Source organism: Carassius carassius, chromosome 13 (genome assembly GCF_963082965.1).
Source record: "Carassius carassius chromosome 13, fCarCar2.1, whole genome shotgun sequence".
In the NCBI taxonomy this organism is placed as follows: Eukaryota; Metazoa; Chordata; class Actinopteri; order Cypriniformes; family Cyprinidae; genus Carassius; species Carassius carassius.
In genome coordinates, this window is record NC_081767.1 from 12,047,421 (window position 1) to 12,075,043 (window position 27,623).

The window sequence follows — 27,623 nt, forward strand, 5'->3', positions numbered from 1 at the left end:
TCCACAAAAGGATTTCGCATTCAGAGCCCCGCAGATATGTTCATGTGCATCTCGGCCTTTTTTGCAAATAGCCTATATATCTTAATATTAACGTTATGTTGTATAAATAACGAAGCATATTCTATATGAAATTATGAGTTGAATCCCACTGATTAAAAACTTGCTATCAAATGCGTCACTCTACTGGTCATCTTCAGCGCGCGCAACTCAAAACAGACATGCAAAACATCAACAGCTAACTTTTAAGACTAACGTTACAATGAGAGCACTATTGTAAAAAAAAAAAAAAAAAAAAAAAAAATTGTTAATTGTTATGGTTTCGTCGACGTTAAGTGTTAGCTATCTGTTCATCAAAACATAAAACATTATTTCCCCCTTTTATATCTGCAAGGTGTACGTTACACATTTTCCCTATGTGTTAACATCAGTAATTATGTTTGATTGATGTATAATTGAATGTCTGACTTGACTCTTGTTAATGTATTTTGCACCACCCCCAAACATATGATTTGACTATCAGTCGAATATTGGCAAAATTCGAAATGATACTCTAAATAATATACTAAAACTGCCAGTAGGTGGTGATAAATCTCTTAATGATTAAGTCATCGAATCATTTATTGATTAATTTGATTCGTTCAAAAGGCTGATTCATTCAGGAGTGAAGTACAGTAAATGTTTTTTTTTTATAAATGGTTCATTGAATCATTAGGCTTGTTCGACTTGAAGCGGATCATCACCATCAGACCAATCGGTGTGTGACATCAAAGTACCACAAGAGCTTATAGAGCAGACGACTTCTTGTGCATTTGAATTGCTCTTACAGTACTTTGATGTCATGCACTGATCGGTCTGTGCATCGCCACTTCAAAGCCAACGCATATGCCAATGGTTAAACATGCCAAATGGTTCACCCAATTCATTCAAAACATGGATTAAGAAATTAAATGTCGCTGTGGGTTGCTCAGAAATGAACAGTTCTGCTTTGTCTTTATCTTCTGGTTGGCAAAATTGAGCAAAACAGACAACATTGGGTCTAAAATAACACAATATTAACTTCTTAATGAACTGTAGTATAAGATGAGAATCACATTTGCACTCATGTTATATTGCACTTAGCCTACAGCTTGTGTGATATTTCTTAACTATGTGATGTAAATATGAGACACAATCTCAAACGGGCGTTTTGCCCCATATCTTGGGGACATTTTCTAGGCTCCATCAGGCAGTAAGTTGTTGCTCTGCCTCATATTAGTAGCCATCAATAAACTGTATGAAATGGCAGATGATCCACATAGATCTGGGGCGGGCAAGTGTGTTAAATGCATTAATAATTTTAACGTGTTATTTTTTTCTCCATAATTAATTAATCTAATTAACGAGTTAAATTACCAACCCTAATATATATATATATATATATATATATATATACACACACACATATAATATAATAATAATAATAATAATAATAATAATAATAATGAGCTATTGTCGCACCAATCAAGTAGAGAGAAACAAGTTATGAATAAACACTCCTCACTGGAATTATCCACGTTAATACTGTCAGTAATATATCTGAACATATCATTGTGCATAAGCATAAATGTTGAGTAAAGCTCTCTCACTGCCTTCCCAGCATGCTTAATTAATCCAATTGAGCTTCTTAATGTCTCATCAATAGGAATTGTTTAAACATGGCTAGGTTATCCTGGCAAATCCCATCCGCTGAAGCCTGCTTCATCACCCGATAATACTTACAAAAGCGAGGGGAACTGCACTCATGCAGATTAAGAGAAAAGAAGAGTTTTCTCATATAAGTCTACAGCTCAAATTTCTCAGATCAGCAGAGAGCACCAGCTCACGACTGCATTTATTGGATTGAAATGGATTTGATTGGGTTGCTTATAGTTTTAACACGATTGAAAACGACCGTCATGCTTTCCCTGGCTTTGCATGTGCCAAGCTAGAGTGTGCATGTTAAGGCTGTTAATCTCTCTCTGATCTGGTTGTAATTGAACTTCATGCTAACAGATAAATAAGTAAAGAAGGAGTGATTGGAGCATTCCTGGGGTCTAGAAACACTGAATGTGTGTCCCATGTTCAGTGGCTTGTGGGCAACAACATTCTGATGCAAATATTTGTTTCTAGGTTTGTGAAGTCTGTGTACTAATTTTGTTCTGAATCTTATTTTTCTTTATTTTCATGTATCTGGACTTACAAAATAAGCTAAATGTGATTTTGTAGGTAAATTAATTTTGTTTTAAAAGCCACTTTTTATGTCAAATTAGTTAGAAGAAGGTTGAATCAAAAACAAAACAATACTTCATGATATATTTAAACACTTTGTGCAGTCACAAAAACATTAATGCTATACCTCATTAATAAGCAAATAAATAATAAACAATATGACTCAGGGTTAAGAACTTTAAATGTGAAAAGGCCAATTATTTTCTATTTTATTTATTTGTAATTTTGCTAGGAAATTTTATTTTTATTTATTTATTGTTATTTTATTTATTTTATTTGCGTGTTTGTTGCATTTTAGGTTTTAGAAGATGAGTTTCTCATTGGTAAGGGGAAGTTCCTCCTATTTGGAGCTTCTGGACTGTGAGTAAAAGACCCACAGCAGTGCCAGGGCTGAGACTGGCATCACCACAGCAGGGGGAGGTCTGGAGCTCTGTTCCATCTGCTGCTGCCCAGGCGGTGTGCCCAGAATAGTGCCCTTCATGCACACACTCATATCCAGAGCATCTCCCATGTTATGAGACCATTTTTCTGCCCTGTCTCTTCCTAAAATGGCGTCTTGCTCTCTATCTCTCTCACTCTGAGTTTTTACGTTGTATTGCACATTAATATGCTGAAATGACAATTATAAAACAGATTGTTACCACTCCAAAAATTTGATGGGAAGAGATACACTTGATTTAAAGCCATTGCAAAATAGGTCATATATACCAGAGCCGTTAAGAGAGAGAGTTGCATCATCTCCATTCACTCCAATGGACCAGTTTTTTACACCAATGGTGGATCGTGGAGCCTCTCAATAGGTTCCAGAATTAGCGCCAAATATCAGTGCCATAGACTGAACAGAAGGGAAATTTTGATCATCATGTAATCATTGCTTTAATGTGTTCATTGTTTCTACTGAATATATGATGTAAACTAATTGCATGATTTATAATGCCTTATTTTAGAACATTTCTGCCATATGAACATTACTTTGGCACACTCCTGATAACAGACCTCTTATTTGTAAACTAAAAACATTCATTTTCTGTAAAGCTGCTTTGAAACAATGTGTATAATGAAATAAAATAAATAAAATTCGATTTTTTTTTCTCCTCTCCACACCAGTAGGAAAACCATACATTCATACTCCTTTCTGTGAGTGACTGGAGCACTCCTCTGCAGCATAGCAAACTATACTGGAGACTTTAAAAGGACAGCATGCTTTTCAATATTATTATAAATTATAAATTATAAATCAATTTCTGTAAAGTGTGTAACAAAAGTCAACATACAGAAAATATATGATTAAATGTGTAAAAGTATCAAAAACATTAAACACGATTAATTTTCACTTAATATAATCTTGAAATTCACTTTAAACATCATGTCATTAAGATTCATTAGGCCCTCAGTTACTATGAGATTATTGAAACCACAATGAACATAAAGGGGCCATTTACACGACAATGTTTTCATTTCATTTACACGACAGCAGCATTTTGGTCTAAAAATGCATAATTTTGAAAACAGGTTTTACAGTACAAGTTTTCTATAACGCCACCCTTGTCGTTTCCGTGTAAACACCCAAAACAGGATCTTTGAAAATTGTGACGTCATGCCCATGTATAGTATGTGTTAGTAATAATAATAATTCCTTACATTTATATAGCACTTTTCTGGGCACTATTACGCGTATTACATTAAAGGGGGAATCTCCTAAACCACCACCAGTGTGCAGCATCCATCTTAGGAATGTAGATGTGCAGCACGTGTATATTTTAAAGGCAATCGAGAACAAACATACGCAACAATGGCGGAGTACATGGTACTATTGTTGCTGCTCAAGAGTTTGCTAATAGTTCTTCAGCAAAGTGTGGATTTACTTCACCAATATTACAACCAACAGCGGAGATGCATCATATAAAACATATAATCGTCACTTCCTTACAGGTACTGTTTACTAACAAAGTGACAGCGGCAACTACTGTCCTGGCATAGGTAATACAGCGTTTTTGGCCATTTTAATTTTGAAAACATTGTCGTGTATACATGAAACTTTTAAAAACACAAAAAACATTTCCGTTTTTGACTACATCATTGTCGTGTAAACGTAGCCTAAGACATGATTGCACTTGACTAACATACAACTTGTAAGAACACACACGCACACACACACACACACAGACACACATATATCTTGGAGACTTTGCCACAATTCTACTGGATTCAGTGTGTCAAAGTTTTGTCTGATTCTTCATGTAAGCCCAGATGGGCTGGATGATGGTGAGATCAGATCTCTGTGTGGAGCACTGGCTATTATCAGACTCCTTGTGCATACAAAAAAAAATCTCACTGGATTAGTAAAATTAATGGCAAAAGGAATGTTTTCTAATGTAAACTGATATTTCATACTAAAACACTTCAGCAAAAATAAAAGACTTCAAAAAGACTTTTGCAAGGCACAGTAGTTTCTCAAACCAACAGCAAACACTTTAGACTAAAATATGTTCACAAGGCAGGTAACGATAGTTGACCACATTAGTCCTCAAATATTAGAAGTTTTTGTCTTTTGAAAACAACACTTATATAACTACGTATAATACACATACTGCATATACATGTTGATGTATTTTGTAAATATAGTAAATAAATTCATTTACTGTCTAATAATTATTAAAAATCACAGTTGTCTCTCTAAATCAGTGATGTGTCAAATCAAGTCAAGTCACCTTTATTTATATAGAACTTTATACAATACAGATTGTGTCGAAAAACGTGCACTGATAATGTAAGAGCAGAATAGAAAACAGTCAGTTTATCAGTTCAATTCAGTTCATTTTTGATTCAGTGGAATCATCGTCCAGCTCAGTTCAGTTCTCTTCCGATAGTGTCTTTGCAATCAAAAACATTGCCAGAAATTGTGTCCCCAACTAAGCATGCCAAAGGTGACAGTGGCAAGGAACCAAAACTCCATCGTTGACAAAAGTGGAGAAAAAAACCTTTGGAGAAACTAGGCTCAGTCGGGAGGCCAGTTCTCCTGTGGCCAGACGAAATCAGCATGGTGTGGTTTAATTCAAGGCAGCAAAGCACATCAGATTGAGCCAAAGACTTGTCTGTTTCTCATTGTCTTGTGATGATGGCTGACGAGATCTTCACAGGGGATCTGTGTCTAGGGTTCGTCTAGTTGACAATAATCTCCAATGACATTCAGGGCTGTTGAGCTGATCTCTAGGTGCCGATCCACCATTTGGACTGGATAGGGATTAGATCTAGGTAACTGTCTTCAGTAACTATCTAAATACAGATTGGATCTGGGTGGCTATGGTGACCTGGGAATTAGAATAAAACAATGTAATATTAGCATAGATGCCACTCTTCTTACGATCTTCTGATGTAACAAGTATATCGGGTGTTATGGGAAGTGTTCCCGGTTCTGGTTGACCTAATTAATGCAGCTTAATAATCTTTTAATGAATTTGAATTATAGAAAAGTGATCATGTCTTGTGTGTATGCCAGGTTAAAGAGATGGGTCTTTAATCTAGATTTAAATTGACAGAGTGTGTCTGCCAATGCTAGGTAGATTGTTCCAGAGTTTGGGGAGCTAAATAGGAAAAGGATCTGCTGCCCACAGTTAATTTTGATATTCTAGGTCAAATTTTCGAAGATTTTAGATCGCTGCGTACATAAGGATAATGTGATAAGAGCTCGCTTAAGTACTGAGGAGTTAAACCATTCAGGGCTTTATAAGTAATTAGCTAAATGTATATGATGTTTAGAAGAGAGCCAGTGCAGTGTTGACAGAACTAGGCTAAAATGGTCATACTTCCGTGTTCTAGTAAGAACTCTAGCTGCTGCATTTTGGACAAACTGGAGTTTTTTTATTAAGTGTGCAGAGCAACCACCCAATAAAGCATTACAATTACAATAATCTAACATAATCTAACATAATCTAAGTAATAAACGCATTAATTAATGTTTCTGCATTTGATAATGAGAGCATAGGTCGTAATTTATATATATTTTTAGGAAGGAAAAATTTGGTTTTACAAATACTAGAAAAAAGACTTTCAAAGGAAATGTTGCTATCAAATAGCACACTTTAATTCCTAACTGATGACGAAGAATTGTCAGCACAGCCGTCAAGTGTTAGACAGTGTTCTAGATTATTAAATAATTTTTGGCCTGCTAATTAACACCTCTTTTCTTTTCTTTTTTTTGGGCCATGAAAAATAGAAATATAGAGCTGAGTATCATCAGCACAACAGTGAACACAGTCTCACTCCCAACTCTTCATGTATTGATGCTTGGTCAGGACACTTTGGTGTCTCTTTTCAAAGTGCAGGGTTCTCCATTGCTTTAAATAAGAAACCCTTAACGGCAATATGTATATTTACAATATATTTGGTAGTAGCTTATCAATGGTGACTATGTCAGTAAATGTACATATGGCAGAAATGTTTGGAAAAATCTATTAAAAGCGTAATCAAACAGACTATGAATTCCACTAACAGTAATTATTATATGTTGCTATCAAACTTATAGCAAAGTTTGGTAGTTCTGTATGTTGTTTCAAAGTTGACATCTTTTGAGGTCCTCTGAGGGGTTGGCATCATCTCCTCTCAGGTGTTCTAGATCCAGACTGAAGTTTGTGTAAATCCTATTTACAGCAGAAACAGAGAAGCATAATTAACATAGCTGCTGTTCCAACCAAGCTAAATTGATTTGTTTAACCCAAGGTAAAGAATAGTAATGTGCATTTGATAAGATGTAACAGCAGGACAAGTCTATGAGATGCATTATTTGAATGCTTGGGAAAAGAGATATGTCTTTAATCTAGGTTTAAACAGAGAGAGTGTGTCTGAACCCCAAACGTTATCAGGAAGGCTTTTCCAGAGTTTGGGAGCCAAAAAACTCTACCTCCTTTTTTCAACCTTAGGGAGCGTGATAGATTGTAGCATGGTAGAAGGCTAGTTAGGAATGCAGGACCTAACCTATTAAGGGCCTTATAGGTAAGTAATAATATTTTGTAACTGATATGGAACTTAATAGTTAGCCAGTGTAGAGACTGTAAAATTGGGGTAATATGATAATAATTTCTTGACCTAGTAAGGACTCTAGCCACTGCATTTTGGACTACCTGTAGCTTGTTTATTGAGGATGCAGGATAACCACCTAGCAGTGCATTACATTAGACCAGTTTAGAGGTCATGAATGAATGAACTATTGTTCCAACCACTAAAAATAGGTTTAGAAATAACCTGTCTGATTTATCTCTACTCGTCTGTGTACCAATAAATACACATGAACTATATGAAATGACTAGCAACATGGGCACTATATTCTCTAATAAATTAGAAGCTGTTGCCCCCATCAAATTGAAAAAAGTTGGAGAAATACGTACTGCACCATGGTACAACAGTAATACCCATTCTCTCAAGAAGAAACTCGTAATCTTGAGTGCAAATAGAGAAAAACTAACTTGTAAGTTTTAAGAATTGCATGGAAAAACAGTATGTCCATCATATCCACACACTCATAGAAAATAACTAAAACAATTAAAGGTTTTTATTTAGCCAGTGGTTTGATTAATGAATAACCAGACACCACCCGATCTAAATATTCCTTCACAGTTTAATGGTAATGACTTTATAAATTTCTTCACTGATAAAATAGATAACATCAGAAATACAATAACAAATGTAGATTCTACAGCATCTTATACTTCAGCTTCATTCATTGCACCCAAACAAAAACTGCAGTGGTTTACACCATAGGACAGGAAGAGCTAAATAAACTTCCAACAACATGTTTATTAGATCCTGTACTCACTAAATTACTGAAAGGGTTGTTACCTGTAGCCGAAGAACCGCTCCTCAATATTATTAACTGATCGCTATATCTAGGCCATTTCAAAGCTTCCATTTATGTCTAAAAAACATTTAAAGTTGTGTCTGCTCAGCTGTACTCCTTCTTGCAAATACATGATCTCTATGAAGAATTTCAGTCAGGTTTCAGGCCCCACCATAGCACAGAAACTGCCCTTGTTAAAATTACAAATGACTTGTTTCTTTCGTCAGACCAAAGCTGCATCTCATTGCTAGTTTAACTTGGTATTAGTGCTGCGTTCAACACCACAGGTCATGACATACTCATAGATCGATTACAAACCTATAGAGGTATTCAAGGACAGGCTTTAAGATGGTTAGATCCTACCTGTCTGATTGCTACCACTTTGCTTATTTTAAATGGGGAGTCAAAGTAAAATATGGAGTGCCACAAGGATCTGTTCTATGTCCCCTTCTATTTTCAATATACATATTGCCCCTGGGTAATATTATTAGAAAATATTGGATTAGTTTTCACTGTTATGCTGATGATACTCAGCTATGTATCTCAACAAGAACAGATGAAACTTCTAAATTATCTAAGCTAACAGATGGCACTCTAGAAATATATATAATGTATTTTACTTCTAAAAATTGTATAGTTAACAGCATTTTACTGCAAAATTACATGAAATGTCTGGTCAGATATTTGACAGTTTTTCCCTGTATATAGTATGGGAAATTACTGTTAAAACTTTTTTTGTTGTTGTTGTTACATATATATATATATATATATAGCGTTTTTTTTACAATATTTTACAGATATTACAGTTTTGAATCACGTGACGATCAAGAATTTCTGACTTCCATTGTTGCAACTCTCTCTCAGTGGCTTGGATACTGTATATACATGTGCTTCACATGAATTGATTTCTATATTAATGCATATATGGGCTAGTAAACTATGTGACTTGGTTGATAAAATTCAGTGTGAATATTATCAGTGGACCACCCTGACCTGAGATCCTGCTTTTTTTGGTAAGCACCTATATAACCAAAATGTTGTTGTTACAATGAGGCAAAGATGGCTGCTGTGAGGCAAAGATATTTTAAAAGATATTTAGCCTATATTTAGCCTATCACTTCCACTAGCCTTTGAACTGTGTACTGTGAAACAATTAAATAGATGAAAGATCATTGTTCTGGGGTTAGAACTTTCAAAGCTGTGAGGTCATGTGACTGAGGTACAGTTTGAAATCAGTAGTGATGTTGTTTTCGTTTGTATTGGAATAAAACACACACACACACACACATGGATGAGCAGATCTGACCGCAAGAGAACAGAGTGTGTTTGACAGCTCATTACTTGCCTGAAAGCCACATAGATCATGGTGTGTTTACCCGTCTCATTGCTTTGTCACTGCGTGCTGATCGCCCAGTGAGAGGAGAGAAGGAAAGATTGTGTGTGTGTGTGTGTGTGTGTGTGTGAGAGAGAGAGAGAGAGACAGAGAGAGCCTGGGGTAGATCCATCTGACACCTTGATGTTTTGCTGATCAATCTGACACCATGAAAGTTCGCTAAAGTGTGTTTCTATATAAGAAGTAAATATATTTACCCTCAAATATATTTGCACATCCATATTTCAGTAGTGGTTTTATTATGGTATTTCATCATGATGTGCAGTGAAAAGCCTTTGTTTCACATATACAGGATAAAGTAACAACAGAAATGAATGAAGGGGCTAGAGGACATTTACTTGGCCTTCAGATGTCCATTCAGGAATACAGCTATTCTGGCAACAAAGGCATTGTGGGAAATAGAATCTGTTATTGTGTTCATTTGGTGGTGAGTTCTGAATCTCAGAGAACACCCTTTGATGCATGTGCATGTGTTTGACAGTAATACTAGAGATATGGCAAAAGAATGTAGTGAGACAGACCCAAAACAGCCTTTTTTTTTTCTTCTTTTGTTTAATATTTTCAGCAATGATTTTGGGGGCAGAGGTGTAGTAGAGACTTAGTGAGGCAGACATACTGTGAATTTACCAGTGCCCACAACTTTTCCACAACTCACAAATTTTCAAATGTTTTTTCAAATATAATTAAGAAAATTAAAGAGCTGTCAGTCTGATTTATCAGATCCAATCCAGAACACAGAGAAAACCTGCTCCAAATAAATATGTGATCTATTATGGTGTGCTAATGTTTGGTGAAGCTACAAACCAAAACATTGACCAGAAGCTGCATGTGTAGACTTTTACATTCCGTTCTGTGCCGAACCGGCCGTTACTGGTTCCGTTTTCTAATGTGAAGAGCCCATAATGCAAATGTGTTAGTTGTTCCACTGGTAATTCAAGTCTTTACATACAGTACTGTATGTAAATGTAAATAGTGACTGCTTTATGGAGGATGATCAGATATTTCTGTTTACCTCGTTCAAGTAGTGCAATTGACCAGCTACAGAGAGAAACTAGCCTGACAACAAACACATGATCAGTCAACGCTACACACATTCTACCAGCATTCTAAAAGCATTCTACCAACTGGAACCGTTCCTTACCATTTTTAGAGCTGTTCAACCCAATGGTGGAAAATTTTATGTGTTCTATAATGTGACATAATGCTCATGTCCAAACACATCTTTTAATTTTATTCAATTTAATTTTATTTCATATATCAATCACAAATAAGGCAAATAATGGCAGCCATGTTGTGTTAATACTCTGCTGACATGATTTACATTTCTTGGGCTTGAGTTTGGATGAGTGCAGAGTGGGTAGTTTCCATATGTTCACAGAAAAAAGAAAAAAGAAAAAAAAACTTGCACTTTTTTTTGCACTTGCTTTGGTTGAAGAAATGTGTGGCAAGGCCAGTGTGTCTGTCACATCTCAGCAATAGCACAAATACACATGTGCTAATCACAGATCAGATCCAAATGTATAAATGGCCCTTCTGGATGGATAAGGTTGCTAAGAGACATGTGAGCAGGGTGACGTTGCATAGATCAGGGGCTCTTAACACTGGAGTGTGTGTAAAGATGGAGAACACACATATCAAACTGACAGGAGTGATCAGTGAACAGCAGAGACTGTGATTCAGTCTTAGACACAAATACACAAATAGAATGCAGACAAAAATTAAATAAATAAAATAAAATGCATGAAATTAGAGCGTTCACACTGCATGCGGTTGCGGTCCGCCAGTGTGTTCCAGGAGCGGTCTACTGTGTTTCACAGTAAACACATGGCTTTTTGGCTAGATTTAAAACAATGAAAAGCAGATAAACAAGGCAACATAATATATGTACTTATGGTGGTAAAAAAACAAAGTTCTTTAAGACCCACGGGTTTGTTTGTAATAAAGATTTAAATGCAAAGGAAAAGGCACGAGAGTCAACTGTGGTGAGTTTTAATTTAAATTGGTCCAAATGCTACAGTACATCCTCCTAAGGAATTTTAGGAGAAACAGCTGAAATGCTGTTGATATTAAAATTACAGATATATGAGAATCTCATTTAAGTCTCCTGAATTTTTGAAAGGCAACCTCTGAGCAATAAATTTCTCCTATGGGCAGTATTCTGCTGGGGGATATCTTGCTTGGCACTGTAATATGAACCACATCTGTCACAATATGCCCCTAATTATCATCATCACCCCGTCCATTAATCGCCACCATTCACCAGGCTCCTGGCATGAATGAGTGTGTGAGAGAGGAGGGCCGTAAAAACAGCCAGGTTTGGTGGTGTGTGATAAAGCACACCTGAAGTGAATGGAGACTCTTCACCACTGCTGTTAAAAACTGAGCGTGCCACTTCTCAAGAGACTGGTCTGTTCCCCCTCTGCATGCATGTTGGTGTCCTCGTGGGTCCGGGAGGGGAGCATAGAGGGACTTCCATGGAATGGAACCACACATGTGACATATTTATCCATAAAGCTACATCAGAGCATCTCCACCCACAGGGATTATATCAGTAACTCATAACCAAAGGTTTATCCTCCTAAAGTAGTAGTCCCACCTCCACTACGCAGAGCACAGGGGGAATTAGCTGGAGCCTCTCTGGAGACAGTAGGCAGGAAGGAGGCAGTTCCCCAGACTGCCTTGCTTTCGTCTGGAGGTTCAACTGAGGCAAACAGGGTCGACCCCATGGAACAAAAACCATAAATTACTGCACAGCAATCACCCTAGAGCTCTAAAGGCCACAGCCTTAAAGAAAATGGAAAATCTTGTGATGAGTACTGTGGCACCATCTGCTTGCCCCGAGGTCAGACACGGGCACATTCCGGGTTTTTGTTGTGTGTGAACATTCCTTAGCATTAATGTGTCACAATGGCTATTTGTTTTAAGACTGATCATTGGAGATTGCTGTAGTCAACATGTTCAGAGACATATGTGACCCTGGCCCACAAAACCAGTCTTAAGTGTAAGTTTATCAAAATTGTGATTTATATGTAATCTGAAAGCTGAATACATAAGCTTTCCATTGGTGTATAGTTTATTAGGATCTGACAATGTTTGGCCAAGATACAACTATTTGAAAATCTGGAATTCAATTTTTCTCAGCCTTATAGATATATATAGAATTTGACCATTACATTACATTTAAACAACTATTCAGTATTCAAAAAAAAAAAAAAAAAAAAAAATTTTTTTTTACAGTAGACATTTGCATCTCCTCCTTTTTGAAAGTGATTTTGGTACTCCATCCCCTTCTGCCTCTTGCTACTGAAGAACAGCTTGATGGCATGACCCGTGCAGAGTTTTATGCCCAGTACACCAGTTTCATAATTAGCACCCTCCCTCAGATGCTTCTGATGGGTAATGACACAGTTGCAAATTAATTCTTTGAGCTTGACCACAATTAGCATATGGAGATGGTGCTCGTGCAGCTAGCCCCCAAGCATGACTGCTTAGATGAAAGAGAGAGAGGTTCGGGCAGAGGTTAAATGTCAGCTTGAGTTTATTATGTTTGAGCAGAGATAGATCCCTTAACAACATGCTTTGAGTCACATTTGTTGATCTATTTATTTAATCTGTCTGGTGTCCACTGAATTCTTTTGTACACAAACAAGGGTGAGCAGGCAGTCCAGAATTTACGAGGCAGCTTAAGGTGCAGTGGAACAGTGTTTTTCCTAATAATTAGTCTTATCTTCAGTTACTTGCTAGTGGTAGCATCTTTTGGCCTCTATGTAATAGCTTATAACAGCCTTGTAGCTGAGACCAGCTCATCTAAGTCCAACTCTGAACTCGAGACCTGAATTTGCTCTTTCTAAGCTTAATAAGACTTCTGTTTGATTCTCATTCATCTCTCATTGTATACCAAGCAGTGTTTCAGATGTTTCTCCTAAAATTCCTCAGGAAAATAAAAGTAGACTGGAGCCTGACCAATATGAGTTTTTTGGGGGGCGATGCCGATATCAGGCAGTATAATACGACCGATACCGATATATCGGCCAATATTTTTTATGTGTAGGCTATATTATAGTACAGTATGGTCAAAAGTTTGGACACACTTTCCATTTGTGTCTCCAAATTTTGATAGGTACTGTATATAAAGTACAAGTATATAACCTATAATAAACAGAATATATATATTGAGTGAGTAAAAGACGGGGACATTGATGTTTATTCACTTAGCATTGAGTCTCTCCAACTAACAAACTCAAGCAACCACCAAATATTGGACTGCAGAAAGATACTAACTTTTCAATCTTCTACATTACTGACGAACTATGCTGACACCAACAGGACGCGACAAAGTGATTTGAAAAATCATTTGAACTTTGTGTCAGCCAGTAGCGGCTCCTGCCAGTTCTCTCAGGGGGGGGGGCAAATGTTTGCTCGATTAATGAGGATAGGTCACCCATTCAATTGATAAATTAACGGCTAGTTAGAGATGTAAAGCAAACTGAACTACTATAGTATTAATTAAAAATAAACTGAGATTAGGAATCAATCTCTTGCTCTCCTTATGTTTCTATATGCGTGTTAACACAATTCAGTAGCAAATGAAGACTGACGCCAGGATGTGGTTTTTCCAAAAAAAAAAAAACTTTTTACTTCGATTTCAGTTTAATAAGCAATAATAGAAGTCACATAAATCACTGTTTACACAACTCAGTTATATTACACTGCTCATTTATATCACATTCCTCACTTACATTACACTGCTTACTTAAATTAATCACTTATATTATACACTACTCCCTACTATCCATATGCATCTTTGCTCTTTTGTGTTTTTTCACCTTCTCTGAGAGATGAAGCATTTCGATGACACCTGTAGTTGTCCATGCGAGGTCCATACGATTTCCCGCCCTTTGTAGATACTTGTTTTATGTTTAAATTTCGTCTTGGTTGTCCTAATTCTTTAATTGCCAATTTATCCTTATTGCTACAATGAATGAATGGTATTTCTTTCAATGAGACCATAGAATTAATCTGCGCTGAGGTAACGTTCGCCGTGATGTCGATCAAGTTCAGTTGAAAAAGGCATAGCTGTCTCCATCTCTCGGTTGATTTTTTTCACATTTGATAAAGATATTAAAGTAGTTTTTCTTTATTTTTTCTTGTTGTTAAATTCAAAATAGTTTTTAAATATTATTGGATGTCACTGTTCCCACCAGTCGTTGCACAAGTTAAGGTTACCAATGATGACGAAAGCATGTTAGGGCTAGCCCTCCCAGAACTCCTTGAGATTGCATTGCAGTGACTGCAGTTCGATAAAAATGATCTTTGAATGGCAGTCATTGAGAGCACTCGGGGTGATTCTCAGTCTGACAGAAATCACCCAAAAAGGGGCGGTACTACCCAAAACATGACTAGACGCTGATTGAACTATTTAGAGGCAGCACAAACAGTCTAGAATAGTGAAAGCTAGCATAATAATGTGGTTGAACGTAAAAGAAAAAAAATCCCTCCCTTTCCTTTGGTGGTGCGTCGCCAAATCGTCCTAATGGAGAAATCGCCACTGGTGTCAGCACGTCATAAATAGAATGAGGCATCAGTTTACTGCATCCAGTGTAGACAGCATTACTGATTATAATGGGTTCTATTCTACAGCTGACGCGAGCGGCGCAGTGTGACAAAAAACAATAGAATGATATTCTTGTGTTAGAAATACATTACCAGTACACTACTAGTTCGTTATAAAGCTATTTTTCAGCATTATAAAATGGTATATTAAAAAGTACAAAAAAATAATTAAACACATATAAAGAAGTTACTGAAAAACAATAAAGTGCAGAAGTGAATAAAGTGTTTGTTTTGTTTGTTTGTTTGTTTTTTTACAAAGTTAATCTGCAAATGGCTAAACCAAACAAAGAAACAGAACATTGTAAATGCTACCGTTGTCATCTTTAATTGGAGGGTCACTTTTCTTTGAGTAGATTTGCTACATTTTATCAGGTCTGCTGCTGGCCAAATGGGTGCCCTAAGCAGGATTATATTGATGTGCCCCTTCCTTAAATATAATAAATAAATAAAAAAAACTGCTATATGGGTAAAAACAGAAGTTTAATTAAATAAAAAATTTAATAAATATATATCAAAAATGTATTGTTTACAAATTACAATTGTAGCTTTCGACAGTTACTTATGGATATGACTTTATTAATACAGTTCTCAAATTGATTTTATAGTCTCAAGCATTCAGAAATCATGCAAAAGAAAATTAAGCAATTTTACAACGATAAAACCGTGGTTTATTTTTTTTTAAGGGTTGTGATGTCCACATGTTTTTTTGTTGAAGAAATTATAGAGGCTGTGTCATGTATAATAAAAGGGTGGCCAAAAATGAAAGATTAAGTGAATTTGAGCCCATTCGTTGTGAAAAAGTAGCATAATTTACATAAGATTTACAGTTTATTTTAATTAATATAAAACATTTGAAAGGTGTACATTGTAGTTGACACCTAGATGAACAGTTTAGAGTTTTCTTATGACTGTTAAGTCTTTTTCAAATGCTATTGACATTAGAAAAGTGTATAACAATATCACATGTAACTTTAGAGACGGTCCCTAAATTTTCAAATATTGTACATCCAACATCAAGCCAATTTTATGCCATTTAAAAAAAAATTTTTTTATCGTCTTTAGCTTTATTTTCTCTGCGCCGGATTGCTGTTGTCTTTTCAACAGCAATCCGCTAGGTGCTAGGGGTCGTGAGCACCATCAATAATGGGGGAAAAAACAAAAGTGTTTGTTTGTTTATTTATTTATTTATTAAAGGGACAATGCATATTAATAAATATTTCTGTCAATATGGCAGAGTTAACCAGAAGGCTATTTTTCACCTGCAGTCCCTAGACAGATGGTAATAGTCACCCTAAAAGAGAATATATTTTGTAAAAAAAAAAAAAAGTATTTTATAGCTATAATGTATTTATGTGTGAGTCAATTAATTTACTTTATAAAATACATTAAAATGTAAAATAATAATAATAATAATAATAATAAAATATATATATCTTCTTTTGTAAAACAGGCTGAAGGACAAGGTTCATTACATAAATAGTTACAATATATACAGTAGCAGTATGACTACAGTATATGGTTATAAATGAGATAAATACATACTTTAAACCCACTAAAAGGATCTATCTGGATTTCATTTTTTTTTTTTTACATACATTTAATACAATACTCCTTAAATAAAGATCTTTCTCATTTGTCTCCTCAAGAAGTAAAATACAAACAAAAAAGTTTACACACTGTGCTCAGACTTTTCTCCTAAACTAAAAAAACACTGTCATCAAATAACAAAACACTGTCTCAATAACATCAAACACTTTTTTAGAGTTTTTTTTTTTTCTCAAGCAAAAGTCTCCAGTTTATATTAAAATAATCTCATTTCAGTCTAGGAGAAATATTTGAGATATTAATCAGATCTCACTTTTGATTTTTCTTTCCTCTGGGAAATCAAACTGAGCCTGTTCAACACAGTAAAGACATTTGAGATCAGCAGGAAATGACCCAGTCTATGTTTTAGTGAGCTGCTATTACTGTATGTTTAGACTGAAGAGGCAAGGGACCAATTGCTTTATGCTCTGAGAACAGATTGTAGAAACTGCTGTGTTTCTCAGATGAATCAGTTTTTATATGGATGTCACACCTGACTTGAGCAGACATAAGAGTGTTGGTAGCATGCACTGATCTCCAGTGTCTCTATAAACCTTTTCAGTCACAGTCTGTTCAGACACCCATGCCTTGTATGGCTAGATCATTACACATAAACATTATTTTATTTTTACAAGTAAAACAATCATCTTTCTTAGAGGGAAATGGATCCCATTGTGTACCTGCTACCAATTTTTTTTTGCAAACCATCATAAATGAATCATAAATCATGTTAAACATTTTCTTTTATGGTTTGGGTGTGGCTGTGGTGTTTACTAATATTTTTATGAAAAAAAAGAAGATAGGCTAAGTCTAGTGTCTCTCCTGTGTGTGTGCAGCTCACTCAAAGTGTTCTCAGCAGGACTAGTCTGACTCTGTTTCTTCATCTTTTCTCCTTTCTGTATCTCTCTCCTGCTGATTTTGTTCTGCTCTGCAGCTCCGCAGCAGATAGTTAAACCCCCACCCACTGCGCGAGTGTGTGTGTGTGTGTGTGTGGTTGGAGGGTGGGAACTGACTGGGTCATGACAAGAAAGACACGTTTCAAAGCCATAAGAGATAAAGAGAGAAATAGGGCATAATTGCATAATTGTTTACATACAATATTTTTTTATTGTATTTGAATATTGTACTGTATATTGTATATTTTATTTTATTTTATCTCTCTTCTTTCAGCCTGTGTATTGATGCGCTGGCAGTATGGCATGTGAAACAATCATGTCAGTAAATTACTTTGACACTGAAACTGAAATTGAGAGAAAAAAAGAAGCAAGAAAAAAAAACACCAAAAGAAAATCTGTTGTGTTCACGTTGTCTTGCGCTCATCCCGTTGTATCGTCACGCCACCCTGGAAATGCTCTATGTGTGTGTGCGTGTTTGTATGTGTGTGTGAACCAGCTGTTGTTTTCACCATCAGTCTAAATGTGTGAGGCTCAGATGTTCTGCAGGTTAAGATGACACCGTTTAAGGGCAGATCCATGGGAGAAGGGGTGTGAACAGATGCCCTCAATGCTGAATAATGCCCCTGTGTCACCGCCCTGCTCTATAGACCAATCATGTGCCATTTCTGCACCATCCCACTGTACTGATAATGATGCTCATGGGAGGAACCATCAGCGGGCACAACCACTTCCCTTTTTGACTCTCTCTCTCTCCCCTCCTCCCCTGCCATCCATGCTTTATCCTGAGGGGTTTCTCCTCCTCCCCCTCATGCTTCTAGAAGACGCTGAATGAGTGCAAGAGGAGAGAGAGACTGAGTAAGGAAGACAGCCGCTTTCTCTACAAATCCTCATCCTGGGATGGAGGAAGAGACTCGCCGTCGCAGGACAAGCCTCTAGAAGGATTATTTATATCGCTTTTTTGGCATGAAACAATAAAACTCAATTACAGCGAGTTTTCTTTTTCTTTTTTCTTTTTTTGGTTGGGTTTGGCTTGTTGATGACCCTCCAACTGACCCTGCACACATGCACACACAGATCACCCTCTATCAACCTGTGAGTCGGGCAGTTCAGACATGACAGGTTGACTTGTGAGGTCTGTTAGCCACGAACCTTTGGGTGCACGGGGCAGATCTCTCTGCTGGACGGGTCGGTACGTGCCATACCTCCTGACTTTAGCACACAGCAACATGACACTATAACAGAGACCATGTTTGGACTAAAAGCACCTCTTTACTACCTACCAGGTGAGTTTATTTCAAAATCACATGTGTGTGTTCTCCTCAAGTTACTTTATAAGGTAACCAAATCAGAAACACATCTTCACCACGTGTGATTCTTTAGTGACTGCGAAGGTGTGTTAAGTTGTGTATGTGTGTGGAGGGGGTGGTTATGCCAGTATCATTTATTTTTAAATGCTTTTTTAACTGTGATTGCCATTAGATTTCCATTACTGTAATACAGCACTAAACACAATATAACAAATACTACCACAATTATTCAAAATGTAACTTTTTGTATTGTACCAGAAACCTGTTTTGTGTGTATGGTTTTATTTTTGAAATATTTAAATTTAAAGTTTTATAATCTTGAAGTCAAGAGTTAATTTAGGCAAATATCAAGCACACACTCATAGCACTAATTTATTTAATAAAGCAGTCTCATGATAGTGTTACAGTCTTCTTTCGAGAGGCTGAGATTGTGTGAAAATTAAAATTATGATTCTGTGTTGCTTCACCTGAAACGTTGGATGATGAATGGTCAGTCCAAGATCATGTGTGATAAAAAAAAAAACTTAGCTTAGACTGTTGTGTTTGTGTAGGAAACACTCTCTGCCTCCTCGTGATGGACGAGTGGACGCTCTCTCTGTGTGTGTGTGTGTGTGTGTGTGTGTGTGTGTGTGTGTGTGTGTGTGTGTGTGTGTGTGTGTGTGTGTGTGTGTGCGTGTGTGTGTGTGTTAAGGTGTTGAGGGCAATGTGGGGCAGATCTTCACCCTGCCCTCTGACAGAAGGTCTGCTAAGCTGACACTTACTACACATGAATAATTAATGAGAATGAGAGTCTGTATGGGCCAGACTATAAGTGAGCTCATGATTATTAATAAGCACAGACAGATATGACTGCACAATCCAATAAACAGAACATGAAAAGACCTTAATATAGATTTGAATCTCTCTGTTGATTTCATTTTTTTGCATGGCTGTGCTAAATGTGGGGAATAAAAGAATGTTTGATGAAAGCTGCCGCTTTAATGTAAGTCAAATCAGTAGCTGCCACTGCAAAACTGTAAAAGTGCATAAAGTGTTCTCTGAGGATTATGATTAGCGGTGGAGTTAGGGAATAGAAAATATCATTAACCATAACTCCTTTGGAAATTCCTCCTAATAGCCTATCAGGGTGTCCTTGTGTGTGATATTTGGTCATATTGAGAGATCAGGGATCAGTTAGCTTTTCACAGACACATGTGTGCGTGTAGAAATCTCTCTGAAACAGACACACAGCCCACAAAAGAGCAAACTGTGTCAGATCATCTTGTGTACATTCGGCCTTGCGTTCTGTCAAAAGCACTGTTGTGTGTGTGTGTGTGTGTGTGTGTGTGTGTGTCTCACGTACACACATTGCTTGACTTCCCATCTGAAGCACGGTTGCCTTGGAGACAGTGTCAGACGCACGGGTTCTTCAATGATTACTTGACAAAAAAAAAGAGGCACATTAAAGGAACAGAGGAGAGAGACAGAGAGCACTGCCTGCAGTACGCTAATGATTAGAGGAGGTATCACAAAACCAAAAATGTACAGAACTGGAATATCCATCATTCACAAAGTTCCATATTAATTGTTGATGCTTTAAAATGTTGATGCTTTGAGTTACCAATGAGAATGTAGTGCTTTATTCTGCTGATTTTTTCAGCAAATCAGAAAAAAGGCTGGGCCTAGAAGGTCTCTTTCTGTTGCCTGCTAGTGTTTCTGGTAGCAGGGCAGACAGGCTAGTCGCTATCAGACTCGATACACTCTAATGAAGAAATGCTCTCTGACAATGTCTATCCAATGTCTATCCAGTCACCACTGTGAATTTGTAAGCCTCTGTTAATCCCCTGACCCCATTTTGGCCACTTAAGGGCTCAGTTATCTTTGCATGTTCTTGTCAGATGTGATTTTTCCCATGATTTCATAGTATTTTTCATGTGAGATTCCAAGTACTCAAGTATCATAGTTACTCTAAATGATTGTTCTGTTACATTTCTCCCATTAGGCAAAGAAAATATATCTCATAATATATAAACGATCAATATATTAAATGATATAACGGTATAGCAGTATATACTGAATAATATATTGAATAATACATAAGCTACATAATTACATAATTGCTGCTTTCATATATATATCGAAAAACATGTAACATTATATTTACTTATATAATTTATATATATTTCTTATTTTATGTTTCATATTTTAAAATATAGATAGTTTACAATAGCATAAGCACACCTGCTCATCTAAAGCACTTAGTGAACAAACTGTCACTGTGCTGTAAAGTGCTCAGTCATTAATTATTAAAGGAGTCATATGATTTTGCTAAAAAGAACATTATTTGGTGTAGTTGGTGTAATGGAAAGTGTTTATGTGGTTAAAACACATTATTTTCATACAGTACATAATTGTTTCTCCTCTATGCCCATCTTTTCTGAAATGCATCATCTTTTACAAAGCTCATCGGTCTGAAAAGCGAGGTGTGCTCTGATTGGCAAGATATCCAGTGCTTTGTGATTGTCCAAATGCCTCAAGCATGTGACAGAAATGTTATGCCCTTGCCATACTGTGATGGCATGTCCCGGTCAGAACACCGGCGCGACAAGACAATAACAATAAAACCCATTACAAACGAGGCATTTGTTACATCCACTGGAGACATAATTACAGATTATAATGACTTACATTGTCTTTTTATGCATTGCATTGCAACATGCATCAACAAACGTAAAACAAGTCTGCAAACAACAAAGAACAAGCCAAATCTAAACTGCTCAAAACTTGCTTTTGAATTATCAGTGGCAAATCCTTTAAATATGTAAACGTACTTACAGACTGTGAATCAGAACAGCCGGCATTGTGGTCTTCTCTCCCAGGATAAGGAAACAGTCCTCCATAAAATGCGTTGCACACATTTCAATGCTTGGGTTGACTGGTATGGAACAGTGATCTAAATACAACTTAACCACTTGTGTCCTCTTTTGGAAGACCAAACAAAGTATTTTCGCTTTCACAACGAAACACACATCATTTGTCTCCACAACATGGTGGAAGCCACAATACTACAGCGAGAATCAAAATTACAACTTCTTTCTTTGTATTAACATTTGGGCGGTGTTATGCAAATCTTCCCACATTGTGACATAGACATGTGGGGGTAAGTTTAAACGAGGCGTTTTAGGAGGACTTGGACGAGTCTTAACTTTTATAGAATTTCTCTTTGGGTTTGAAACTGCAGTCTTTGTAACTTTAGGGATCTTATCTATGCACGAACAGCTTGTAACACCCAAAAGAGAAAGTAAAACTTGAAATCACATCATATGACCCCTTTAAATAAAGTAATATATAGTCTTAATGGTGTTTGGACAATCGATCAGGTTCTGCTCTTCAGCACAACTGTAATATATAGAAATGTATTATGTAATATAACACATTATATTTCGCATTATGTTTATTTCCGTAAATTTTTGTTTCTTAAGGGTCTATTTTCATGCTGTGGTGTTTGGTTACTTTAAAAAAGTAATTAATTACTAGTAACATAATCAATATTTAAATAACTTTTCTAATTACTCTGTCTGAAAAGTAATTTACTTAAAAAGTAACTTAATTATTTAAATCCTTAATTACAGTTTAAAATCCCTATTAACCTTGATGCATGTCAATAAAAATGAACCTCCTAATTCTTTTAGTTTGAGCCTTTTAGCTTTAAAAAAACTGTAATACTTTTAAAAAAAGTAAATCAAAATCAAAATTCTCTCTCTCTCTCTCTCTCTCTGTGTATATATATATATATATATACAAATAAAATGACACTGCAAAATATCTGAATAACAGAAAAGCTTAAGAAATGTTAAATAAGTTTTAAATACATTTTATAAACGTGCTGCACCAGGGTAAAATACACTGCAATTCAATTTTATCTTTAGATGATAAATTTAGATATCAAATTCAATATTGATTTTAGAACTGTTGGAATTACTTATTTTTAATATGTAATGCAAGTACTTTATTAAGTAACTCTAGTTAACTAAATATGAACAGTAAATGAGTAAATCAGTTTACTTTTTTCAATGGAAAAATAATTTACTATAGTAATGCATTACACCCAACACTGCTTGTTTGCACTCTTTCTTTGCATGTGTTGCCTTATTGTCTGTTTGTGAGTTAAATGTGTGAACTGTGATGAAAAATATTTTCATTCTGTGTTGTGCATCCTTTAAACATGCAGTAATTTAAACATATGATAACATGGCTTGTGACATTTAGATGGTATGTGGATAAGCATAACCACAGCCATTTCTGTTATGAGACAAGGCGAGCTTAGCACACATCACACTCGTTGAGTCCTGCTATAGAGTAAACAGTGGGTTGTTTGTGTCGTTTCTAGTTCCATATAATTTCAAGTATATTTTATAGAAGATGCACAGAACCAAGTATAACACTTCAGTTTCACACCACAGAAACAGGAAAGTTTTCTTGTCATCTTTTATTATTTCCGCTCTCCTTTCGGTGTCTTTAAAACTGCAGCGCTCTTTCTCACGGCAGCACATGCGTTATGTGTTCGCTTTCTTCAGGTTTGTTTACTGGATGGGATTCTAGAGGAGCCAGAGTGACAGGAAAGACAAGTTATCCTGTCTTTTCTACTGCAAGAGATTTTTGGTTAGATTATACAAGTTCTACAAATTTTTTACTGTGTGCATTTTAATCTACTGAATGTGTTTTCTTTTGTAAAAAACGGTTATTGATATCCACCATAGATATTTTTATTATTAAACATTTACTACATCATTAAACCACAAGTATTACTGTCATTTTACAATGGATAGAAGGGTTACTTAATGACATAGCAATGAAGAGAATTATATGTAGTGTTTTAGAGTGGATTGAAATGTGACTCATTCGATAAGAATTTAGTGTCAACTGTATGTGCATATTGCATATCATACAATATTTGCATTTGAATGCATGAATAAAAAACCTCACTGGTCTCTCACTTCCTTATTAGCTAGGAAAGCCATGACCAATACATGTTTCTTTCTTTGAGGTTCACGAGTGTGTTAATGAGAGAGAATCGCCTTGCAGTCATGTTTTCTCATCAAGTCAATGCGAAGCCTGTAAATTGGAGCGGTGGGGATGCTTGTATGTCGATATGAGTGTAAAAACAGATCATAGTTCCTTGTTGGTCATGAACACATGATGGGAAATCTATGGCTATGGATTTACCATGAGAGCAGGTCACACTGTGGATATTTGTTTCACGTTTCTTCTTCCTCTTCTACTTTACTAATAATTTCCTAAATGCATTCACAAATTTCCCTCTTTCTTTTTCTTACTAAAATGCAAACTTCACAATATAGCTTGGATGAATACTCTTTTTGTTTTTTCAACTAGTGACCCAGAAAAGTAGTCTACTAGTGATTGAATGTTTACCTTTTATAAATGACATACTACACAGGATCAGTGGTCTGACAGCAAGCTAGAAAGTGTATTCAACATTGCTGAGAAACAAAGGTTTGCATATCTCACAAAAACAGACATGGCACACTTTAGTTTGTGTCAGCCTCTCTGCATTTCATGGGTGTCAGTATTTTGGTAATATGTGAATACTCCAAATGCACTATTTTAGAAGCTCGCTGTGTGGTGAATTTATAGCTTTCTTTGTGAAGTCAACATATTTTAGATCAAATTTATTTTCACATTCCAGTGTCACATTCCAACAATTTGTGTGTCCATTACAAGTAAATATATATAACAATTAGGATTAAATCTCTTGTTTATGATTAATCGCTTGTTGTTTTCCTCAATTGTTACTTGATTCGGATACAATCGTCTGCTTAATGAATGAATGTAAATGTAAACAATTGACATGCAAAAACAACAGTTGCAGCTTTTTGACAGTCACAGAGCAAAAGCAATTAGTAAGTCCAAGCCCAGTAAGCTTAAAATAAATGATGAACTGCTACATTTATGTATATGTTGTAACAGTCAGCAGTTCAGTTACTATCACAAGACCAGCTCAGTCATCTCTACACTACGCTTCCCATCATCCCTCCTGTAACTCACCTGCGCTCCCTTTGCAGTCACCCAAACTTGAGACTGATTATCATTACTCAGCCACCCTACTTCAGTGCACACCTCACCTTCAATCAGTGTCTGGTCATGTATTGAGTATAGACTGCTTACCCGTGCTCCCACATTCCAATATTCTCCAAGTTCCTGTTCTCCTCATCCTCCTGTCATGATCATGTGTCATTGCCCCTTGTGTGTAATTTACCTCCATACTCACCAACGATCACTGGACATGACTGAGTCTCTTTTCAATGTATTTCTTCATAAAGCCTACACCTGTGATGCTACATTATTCCCTTCTGTGCTATGCTTTGTTGTTTGAGTCGTTCATGAAGTTGTTTCTCACATGTTTCTGTGACAGCTGATATGTTCTGATAAACTTCAGAGTTGGGCTGGTAGAATCAATGCTAATTGACTGAATTCCTCTTTGTCACTGTTATTAAATGAAATCAGCTGTTAAGTGAGAACTGAAACATACAACAGTATTTTCCTTAAATAACTTATTATTCCAATCTTAACAAAACTGCCCCTGATCCTTGCCACTTTAAACCCTTGAAAATACAAGGAAACTGGTTATATGTAAGAGAAAATGAAGTGATCCATCATAACAAATGCACAATCCATCTTAAGCTCTTAAAACAATGAGATGTATGGGCCACAAGCTTGTGGAACCTTATAAGCCAGGAATTTCTGAAAGCTACTGTAGGTGGCAAAGTGAATTTTACATTCCGTCGACCCTCACCCTCTTTGCCAACATAATACCAAACATGAGACAACTGTAAAAAAAAAAATATATATATATATAAAAAAACACCTTGCCAGTGCTAATATTAGATAACACCAGAGCTAATACTACAACATGACTGATTTTTTTTTTTTTTCATGTGAATACCAATAAAGCATGTTCTTCAAAATCTCAGACTTAAAGACAAGATTTGCTGGTTTGTATATTGATGTACAAGATGCAGATATCTTAAAGGAGTAGATATAGGAAAGGGATTTGGTATTAAATTAAAAGGTTTGTTTTCAAACTGGATTGCAAAAGTTCTGTTTCCTTGGGGAAGGATTTACAGCAGATTGGTTATGATAAAGAGTATACCCAGTGTTGGAGGGCTTGTGATTGAAAGACCTATTGAACATTTCACAACATATATTATGAAGTGTTCAGAGAAACTTTCAGTAGAAAGAAGGTGGAGAACATTCTGCAAGATAGATTATTAGATTGTGTTTCCACTGATGCAACTGGAATTACTGGATAACAGCAAATCTATCCTCTAAATAAGCAAAACACCACCGGAACCTGTCTACGTATGAGCATCCCTAAAAAGACTATACTGTTCAACTGTTGGCATGTTTTTCAACCAGCTATTATTTGTTTGCTACCACAGCAGTGATCTGTTTATGTATCTTCCTTGTAAAGGTTCAAAACCTAAATGTTTTTATCTGAAATATTGCACCTTTCCTCTGTAATTTGAAGCAAATAGCAGGAAACAATGTCTTTTCCTCCCACCATGCTACAAAGGAAGACTTTAAGACATCTTCCTTTTTTGCTGTTCTTTTGAAATGCCATGAAATGCCGACTGTTGAGAATCATTTAAAAGCAGATTGGTTTGAGTGCTAAGCCTTTAAAGAGTCCCAAAATAGAAAACATTTTCTTTCTCCAACTCTCCCTGTCTCTTACGCTTTCCACCTCTTCTCTCAAACTTGATGGCTCCCTTATCTTATCTGTTTGTATTCCCTCAGAATCAGCGTCAGTGGGTGGTGGGTTGACGTGGGTGCGTCTGCCTGCTGTACAGTTACCCAAGCATGAGTAAGGAAGCCTGTTGTCTTCTATTACATCCTATAACCTAGCGAGAAACGGACGTGTGAAGTTACAAAGCTCTAGGGTATGACTCAACTGTAAACACATCTCTAATGTAGGATTTGCATCTACATGAGACGAAAGAAGCTTTCTTTCTTTGGAAAGGATTGAGCCTTGCTGAAAACACTGCTATTGCTTATGTTTGCTTGTACCTGTATCTTTTGTGAGATTTTTCTTGTTTGATGGCCTGTTGTCAACCAGGGAAGATGCTTGCTGGTAAGAATGTTATCACAGCAGTGTTTTGGCAGACAAGTGTTTAAATGAAACAGGTTCATGATCTCTACTGTATCAATATCAGGCCATTACTACTTTTCAAGCAGTTAAACCTAAGATGTAATGCATGAGAATTCCCAGAGGTTAAATAGCAGTCAGATGGCAAGTTTTGCACAAACCCTTAAGGCCTCTTGTGTTGATGCAGTTAGGTAGGTAAAGAGTGTTTATAAATCCATGAATAGACTAAGGCCTGATGAAAAGGCAGAGAGCAAGGAAGGGTCTTATTCTGTCATATAAAACAGCTGGAGAACTGGTTGTCAAAGATGACTTCTGGTGTTTTACTACAGACAAGGTCTCTCTGTTCATCTTTCTTTCTCTCTCTAGCCTCACAAACTCCCTAATAGGCCGTTTGGTCAGTGGAGGATTGCAGTAATGGGGGTGAAGGCCAAGCTAGCTGGGCATGACTTAGAGATCAGCTTTAGCCAGCAGAGGATGAAAAAATTACTACTCAATCATCATCATGTTTATTACGACGGCGTTTTAGTGCCATGTAAAAAAAAGAATTATAATAATAAATAAGATTCCGAGATTGAAGTCATAATCTTTCGAGAATAAAGTTGTAATA

At 36.3% G+C, this 27,623-nt stretch overlaps 1 protein-coding gene across 3 annotated transcripts in view; it reads left to right on the forward strand.

The window, feature by feature from the left end:
• Positions 1–27,623, forward strand: part of gse1b (Gse1 coiled-coil protein b) — a 201,476-nt gene that overhangs the window by 112,094 nt on the left and 61,759 nt on the right. The window contains exon 1 of one of the 3 annotated variants that reach the window (XM_059564766.1): positions 18,391–18,849. The exons of the other annotated variants lie outside the window; for them this stretch is intronic. Within the exon in view, the coding sequence (XP_059420749.1) occupies positions 18,813–18,849 (37 nt within the window). The 5' untranslated portion in view covers positions 18,391–18,812. Of the gene's footprint in view, positions 1–18,390; positions 18,850–27,623 lie in introns of those variants that run through there. 3 annotated transcript variants of the gene reach the window in all.